At 45.7% G+C, this 8107-nt stretch overlaps 1 protein-coding gene across 1 annotated transcript; it reads right to left on the bottom strand.

Annotated features, from left to right (window-relative positions):
- Window positions 1–1736: 1736 nt before the first annotated feature.
- LOC124340454 (forkhead box protein G1-like) lies at window positions 1737–5217 on the bottom strand. Its single transcript, XM_046792976.1, has one exon. It carries the CDS (start codon window positions 4891–4893, stop codon window positions 2740–2742), a length of 2154 nt encoding a protein of 717 aa, XP_046648932.1. The 5' UTR covers window positions 4894–5217; the 3' UTR covers window positions 1737–2739.
- Window positions 5218–8107: the final 2890 nt, after the last annotated feature.

Raw genomic sequence — 8107 nt, 5'->3', positions numbered from 1 at the left:
TTTTTTGGTGACGGAGGCCAAAAACACGAAACAAAATGAGGGGAAAAAGAAAAGAAAGAAAAAAGGGACGGGCTGAATAAGCTGAAGCTTTTGAAAAAAAAAAAAACCATCGCAAGTTATTTATTCCTCTGGTCCATTCAAACCGCGCGCCGCCGCTGATGCGCGTTCGACTCGGCTTTGCTGCTCGATTGCGCCGCGATGTTTTCCCCTGCGCTTCGCTACTCTATACCGACCGACTGACTGACTGACTGGCTTTTTTTATGTCAACAAACGGCTGTGCTGCTGTTCCAGACTTGGGAAAAGTGAATCCACACACACACATGCAGACATGCAACAAGCCGGTTGGAAAAACTTGGATTTTTACAAAACGCCTTTTCGGCGCTGCGCTTTCTTGGCTGTGGGGGCCTCGCCTCATCAACGACAAACGGGCCGGCCTGATGTTTCTTTCCGTCGGGATCCGTTTCTCCTCTTTGAACATACACACAGTCGTTTTGTCGTTCACCCCCAAGTGGCCGTGTGTGTGTGTGTGTGTGTAATCAGTTGGTTCATAAGTCGGTCGCATTTTTGTTTTGTTTTTAAACCAAACAAAAGGCGACTAGAAGAAGAGAGCGGCGGCCATTCATCAATTCGTCTCGTCTTTCTGCTGGGCCTTTTGATGTCTCCATTTCCCACCATCATCTTCCGAGTGACCCCGCTGCTTTTCGACTGACTTCGGCGTGATGATGATGATGATGATGACGACGACGACAACGACCGAAAGTTGTTGTGTTTGGTTTTCCGTCATTTTTCCTGTTGGTTTCACACAAAAATCATCAACCGACGCGCACCGATCATTCTTCACACTGGGAAAACCTTCGACAGCATTCCGCCTAGGAACGCATAGCTAACCAACTTTGAAGGGGAGGGTATCGCTGTGTAATATACGTACTATGGCCTATGTGTGTATAGAGTACGGTATGTGTGTCAATGGTCCATACATCACACGCTCGGCTCTTTCTCTCTACACACATTGGAAAAACTTTTGACAGCTCTGAAAAAGGAAGCCAAATAGAAATAATAAGACGGCGTTCACCGCCATAGAGAGAGAGAGAGATGATTGCTGGGGCTGATTGGAGCCATAAACATAAATCAACAAATGACTCCCGTCCATAGCACCACCAACAGACCATAATAATACCACACAGCAGCAGCAGCAGCATTGGATAGATATCTATTTTTGACGGAGCGGGAACGATGATGATGAAGAAGCTATATCTAGTATTTCACGCGCCAGCGTCTATGCTGTAGATTTGTTATTATGAACTCTTGTTGACTTCCGAAAATGAACAAACATATTTTTGAAAGTTATAAGAGCGCCTTTTATGATTATATGCTGAGAGGACCTTGTTATTATTATTATGTGGGCCGAATAACACACATAATAATATCCATTGCGGATCGGATTTAACAGCACTATCAACTATAAAAACCCAAGTCTCTGATAGCCCCTGTATAGGCTATACATTTGTTTGTACAGGACACAGACACTAACACTTGGAATTCTAGATGGCCATTTCCATTCAAGAAAACCATTTCGGCACATATTGTTCTCGTGTGACAAGGCGAGAAACTAATACCTCGCCAGAGAAGACGAGAGGCTGCGCCATAAATCACACATCACCACCATACACCATGTACTACCATATCAATAATTTTGGTAGTAATAACAACACAAAATTAAAAAAAAAACTAAACCATTTTGTCAGAGGGATTGTATATTGTTAACGGCCTTTTTCCATGGGCAGCAGCACATCGACATTGACAACATGTGCACAACAAAATTTCAGATGTACGCTCGGCGGAGGAATTCAGAGGAGAAAAAAATAACAAGGTCGGGAGACAAAAAGAGAAGGGAGATATAATAATATAAGAGAGAGAACAGGAGAGCTCGCAAACGGTTTGTTAGACATTTAATTTATTATATGGTGGAGCGCTCACACATGAGGAAGAGGAGGACAGCACGTTTTTCCAAATGAAACTGTATACCGCGTATTATGACATAAATTATGTGTAGTATTTATATTTATAAAAAAAAAACGTGGCTGTTATTATTATGTATAGATACAACTATGTAGTGGTGGGTAATATATAGCGCAAGTGCGCTGACAATTATGCAATTTTTCCAATCATCATTCACAGACACATTCGCGGGCCTAAACAGAATCTTGTTTTTTGCTTTTCTTTTTAGTCTACAATTTTCAATGGTTCTGTCGTTATCAGTTTTCTAAAAAAAAAAAATGTTTTGTTTGAATTTTGAGATCAAAATATTTTTGAAATGAACCGCGCGCGTTCCTGCTCCGGAATCGAAACTGGTTCGCCATTATTATTTCTAACAAATTCTTTTTTTAAATATGTACATTTGATATATATAATACAATAATAATGCAATTACAATTTTTCCTTCAATTTGCCTGATTGTAAAAAAAAAAAACGAAACGAACGACGCGAACGGTATAGAGTGGGTTGTTTTAGGATATTATATAAAAAGAGGGAGAGAGAACCAACAACTAAAATAAATCCCACCTAACGTACAACGTACAACAAAAACCCTTTGCACAGGAACACACGCACACACACATTAAAATTGCGACGGAAAAGAATCGCTTAGCTGCTTTGTCGAACTAGAAATTGCAAATGAGCATGGGGAGTATATGGGGGGGGGGGATAGGCTCTATAGTTTTGGGGGGGAGTGTCTCATCTTCATCTTGCCCAGGTGACGGGAGCCAAGCTGTTGGCGAATCGTGACAGGCCCTGGACGCCGGACACCATGGCCAAACGGCGCAGTTTATCTAAATCGCCGTTGGACAAGTTGGATAAGTTGAATTCGGTTTCGACGATGGACGGTAGGCCATCAGCCGAGGCTGGGCCTGTCACTCCGCTGGTCGGTGACATGGCCGCCGTGGCCGTGGCTTTCAGCTCGGCATCGACGGACGTGATGGAGGCCATGGCTTCGCCCTTACCGCTGCCAATGATGCTGTCGATGCTGAAAGTCGTCTTGCTGGAGCCACTCTTCCGGCCGGTTGGGACGGAAGAAGAGCCGGGCGAATTGGGAGTCGTCGGACTGCCAGGCGTTCCGGATGATTCCGGAGAAAACTGGGGGACGGCTGGACCCTTACTTGAAACGTGCCGGCCGATGGAAGGCGATCGCTGAATGCCAGAAGACGTGCTGTTGCTACTGCTGGCCGGAACGGCGATGGGCTTGAGGATGTTGTTGCCGGCCTGGAATTGGCCGCCAAGTTGCTGCATCTCCTGACCGCCGGATGGGCTGGGATGGAAGCCACCGCCTAGTGGATGCTGTGGCTGGCCGGATGAATGGCCCATGTTGTGCGGATGATGTTGCTGCGGAGGCAGTGAGAAACCCGACGGAAGACCCAAGCCACTCAAATTGAACGGTGGCAAGAAATTACCGGGTCCGTTGGCCGGTCCGTTGACCGCCGCCGACTGGGTCGGAGGCATCCGATCCTGCGGAGTAGCTAGAGGAGTAGGCGGGAAAGCGGCTGCCACCGCCGCCATGGCCGCATGATGCGGATGATGATGCCCGGCCATCAAGGCCTGGTGGGTGTACGGATCTGTAACGGCCATATGATGAAGAAAAGCGGCCGTTGCGGCTGCCGGATCGCGGAAAAAGTCCGACTGCTGCCTCTTGTAACGCTTCCGGCGGCGCAGGAATGAGCCGTTGTCGAACATGTCCTCAGCCATCGGGTCCAGCGTCCAGTAGTTTCCTTTGCCCGGATTGCCCGGCTCGCGCGGAATCTTGACGAAGCAATCGTTGAGGCTGAGATTGTGCCGGATCGAGTTCTGCCAGGCGGGAAAACGGTCGCGGTAGTAAGGGAACCGGTTCATGATGAACTCGCAGATTCCGCTCAGCGTCAACTTCTTGTGCGGATTCGACAAAATGGCCATGGTGATGAGCGCAATGTACGAATAGGGCGGCTTGACCAATCCGCTTTTCTTCGACTTGCCACCCCCACCGCCGCTGCCGCTGACGGCACTTCCGCCGGTTTCGCCGTCGCTGGATCCGGAACTCCGATTGTGGCTCTTGTTGTGACTCTTTCCGTCCTTGTGCTGGTCCTTTCCGGATTTCTCCTGGTGATGGCGGCTGGACGACTTGCTGTGAGAAGCTTTGCCGCCGTGGCTGGACATCATGTCGGAGGATCCGGCCGGATGCGGATGGGAGGAGGGCAATTGCTGGTGCATTTGCTGCTGCTGGCTCATGGTGGCCGCATTGGCCATGGCGGCCTGCATGAACCACTCGGCCTGAGCGGCCGCCGCCGCCGTCATGGCCGGATTCATGAGTCCTCCGGCAACGCCTCCGCCGGCTCCGAAAAAGGCCGCCGCCTGGCCTAGAAACGGACTGTGCGGATCGAAGGGAAACGGGAAATTGTGGTGGCCGTGGAGTGGCCCGTCGTTGTCGTCCATCTCCTCGCCGGCGTCGTCGGAATCGTCCGAGTCGACGTTGATTTCGCACAAGTCTTCGTGGTGGTTCTCTTCCGTCCCACTGTCAAGGGCGTCGCCTTCATCGCTGGCCGGATACGAAGCGGAAGAAGGCGGAGGAACGAGGCCGTTGCCGTTGCCACCGATGGCCGCTCCCCGCAAGTCGAGCGGAATCATCGACGAGTGATTTGCGGCAAACAGGCCGTGATGGTGGGAAGCTGAAGACGACTGCCGGCCAGCAGACATGGCGTTCATCACCAGATTGCCGTGCCCGTTCATGGCGACAGAGAGCGAACTGCTGTTGTTAATTTGTTGCTGGTGGCGGTGCTGATGCGGATGGCCGAACGAAGTGACTGATGGATGGCTGGAATGATTGGCCGTACGTTTGGGCCCAAGATCATCGTTCATCACTTGGCACATTGGTCGCAAATCGACACCGAAACGAATTTTGGGTTTTGTAGCGAAAACAAATTCAAATAGTTGAAACGACACAATCGAAATTCGATGGATGACACTTTTTGCACAAGTCAAATAAATGAAAATGTCGAGATAAAATGTTGGTGTGGAAAGAAAAACTAACACTGCGGAGTGAAACCAAACAATCGCAGCAAACTGATATAAGAAAACTTGAGTATATACGACGATGTATATAAACCGTTGGCGATTCCGGCGAGAGTGAGAGAGCGAGAGGAGCCGGTCAGCTGCGTGGAGAGCCCAGCCAGATAATGCCGGTCTATTAACGAGCGCAGCGGGTTTTTGATTGCTCGGTTTGGTCGCTTGCTCCTGCTGCTGCTGCGCTTCCTGCCAAAAAAGTGTACCGTACCCACCCAAAACTCCCACCCCCTTTTTGTTTCTCCCTGTGTGTGTGTGTGTGTGTGTATACTGTGTATATATATACATGTTTGTGTGTATACATGTTTTACAGCTCTCGGTTGTACCTCTCTCCCTCGGATGGGGTGGGGTGTGGGAGGGGCGGTTTGTCGATCCAATGGTAAAAGGCAGAGCAGCTGCCAAATCAAACGGCCATTGGTTGACCTAGCGCTGGGACGGATGGGCGTAGCCTTTTCAATGGAATAGAGAGAAAGGAAGGAAGTTGCCAGCAGAGGCGCGGCGCACGGTACGGAACTGTCGTATAGAAAATTATTCTTCGAGTTCTACTCAACTTCGACACAAGCTCCTCGCCTACACTCTAGTGTACATGATAGGCGCTGCTGTGTGTTGCCTTTAATGTGTTTAGGCGATAGACGCGCAATTTGACTAAAGAACTCTTTTTTTATTTTTTCTCTTATAATCTATATAGGCTGTCAAACGGGCTATTATGCAATTGAAAATTGGCCGAAATAGCCGAATTGGCCGAAATAGCATCGGCCCAGCAGCGGAATGCATTGTGTTCCTCACTTAATTTAAAATTTGTATTCACAATTTCACTAGATAATTTTTTACGCGGGAAAGCACACCTTTTGAAAAACGAGTTCTGTTCTTAAAAGCATCTTACGTTAAGCCGGACAAATTGACGTTAAACTACCACCGACGCCGCCGGCACGCAAGGTTTAACGTACAGTAAGCTTGTCATCTAATTGTAAAGAGATGGTGGATTGATTTGGGTGTTTGTTTTTTTATTAATTAACATATCCTGATAAACACTATTTGTCTTTGTCCATTCCCGAAGATCGAGGAATGCGGAATCTCAATTTAATGGTGAGAAATGATCCACAGACTAAAGAAACTTATGTGTTTACAGATGAACCTAAATTGAAAGGAGCACCACTCCGTAATAATAACAGGTTTATGAGCGATTCTCGATTGTATGAAGTGACTCAGTTAAAAGTGTAAATAATTTGGAATAGCACAAATCCATTACAAAGGGTTACAGCATTCCTCAAATTTCTTGTTAGTGTGCTAAAAGTTCACTTTTCAAAAATGTAATTTTTTAAACGCCCATAACACATTTATTGGTTTATTATGCTTTCTGAAACGCGTCGCTATAATTCGCATACATTTCGCCACATTTTCCCTTCGGCACTATCGATACAGTTATGGCTCTGCATGGGGAAGTAGGGGGCAGCAGGTTAACAAAAAAAAAATATTTGAACCAATGAACAAGTTTATGTAGATTGAATTGAGCATATTGAGGAAACGAGTGAAAAGTAATTGAAAGCATTGCTATTAGCCTAAACTAGTGCCGCCACTGCGATACAACATCACATATCTACCTTTAGAAACACGAGTTCTGTTAATTACAGAATCTCGCGTTAAAGCAAGCAAAATTACGTTATACTGACACCAATAGGACCGGCACGTAGGGTTTACCGTACAGGAAACTAGCCATCTAATTTTAGGAAGATGGTGGATTGATAAATGGATACTTTCTCTTTCTGTATTTGATTGTACTGTAACACACGTTACAGCTGGAGGGGAATTTCTTAATTTAGGACCAGAAATTTCGTCAATTTCATGGCCCAGATAGATAAGTCACTACCAACGAGTGTTTACAGTAGTCTCCCTATTAGAAACGAGGAGCCTCACTCCGCAATAAGAACCTGTCTATGAACGATTCTCGATTGTGCGGATTAGCTCAGTTAAAAGTGTAAATATTTCGGGTTATTACAAATCCATTACAAAGTTTTAATATTCCTCAAAATTCTTGTTAGTTGCTGAAAGTTCACTCTTAAAACTGAAACTTTTGAAACGTCCACAACGCTTTTATTGGTTTATTTTGCTTTCTGAAACGCGTCGCTATAATTCGCATATATATTCGCGTGCAGTTCCCCTTCGGCACTATCGGTAGTTATGGCTCTGCATGGGGAAGTAGGGGGTAGCAGGTTAATACAACAAAATATTTGAACCAATGAGTAAGTAGTTCTCCAGTTGGTTTTCTGGATGTTTCATACGTCATACGACATAACAGATTCAAGGTGGTGCCCTACTTAATTGAAACATGATGATTCAAAATTTCACATGATGAACATTGACGCGGGATATCACACCTTTTGAAAAACGAGTTCTGTTATTTTAAGCATCTTACGTTTACGCATACAAATTTACGCTGTATTGGCATCAATACGGCCGGCACGTAACATGTTATGTTAAGTAATCTTACCATCGAATCTTTGGCAGATGGAGGGCTGATGAATGGATGTTTATTTTTGAAACGTTTAATCTACTCTACTGCATCTCTTCGCTCAATTCACACTTTTCATGGGGAATCAACTGCACATTTGGCAACCGAAAATGAGAAAGACAAAAAGCGACGTAGGAATAAGTCTAGTTTCGAAGGGGTATGACTCCATAAAATAAATAATATATCTCTGGGCGATTCTCGATTGTACGATTTAGCTCAGTTATAAGGTAAATAATTCGGTATTTAACAAATCCATTACAAAGATAAATAGCATTCCTCAAATATCTTCTTAAATTGCTAAAAGTTCACTTTTCAAAATTGTTATTTTTAAACGCCCATAACGTAGTTTACAGGTTTATTGTGCTATCTGAAACGAGTCGCTTTAATTCGCAAACATTCCTGCGCATTTCCCCTTCGGCGCTATCAGTAGAGTAATGGCTCTGCATGGGGAAGTAAAAACAAAACAAAACTTAACATTTGGACCAATGGAAGCAGTTGCTTTTCTGGGTTTTT

Source organism: Daphnia pulicaria, chromosome 5, assembly GCF_021234035.1.
Source record: "Daphnia pulicaria isolate SC F1-1A chromosome 5, SC_F0-13Bv2, whole genome shotgun sequence".
Classification (NCBI taxonomy): domain Eukaryota; kingdom Metazoa; phylum Arthropoda; class Branchiopoda; order Diplostraca; family Daphniidae; genus Daphnia; species Daphnia pulicaria.
The sequence above is the reverse complement of the archived record's forward strand: the minus strand, read 5'-3'. Positions and strand labels throughout refer to the sequence as shown.

Coding starts and splice junctions, on each gene's coding strand:
- LOC124340454 (XM_046792976.1), bottom strand. CDS start 4,893: ATGTGCCAAGTGATGAACGATGATCTTGGGCCCAAACGTACGGCCAAT.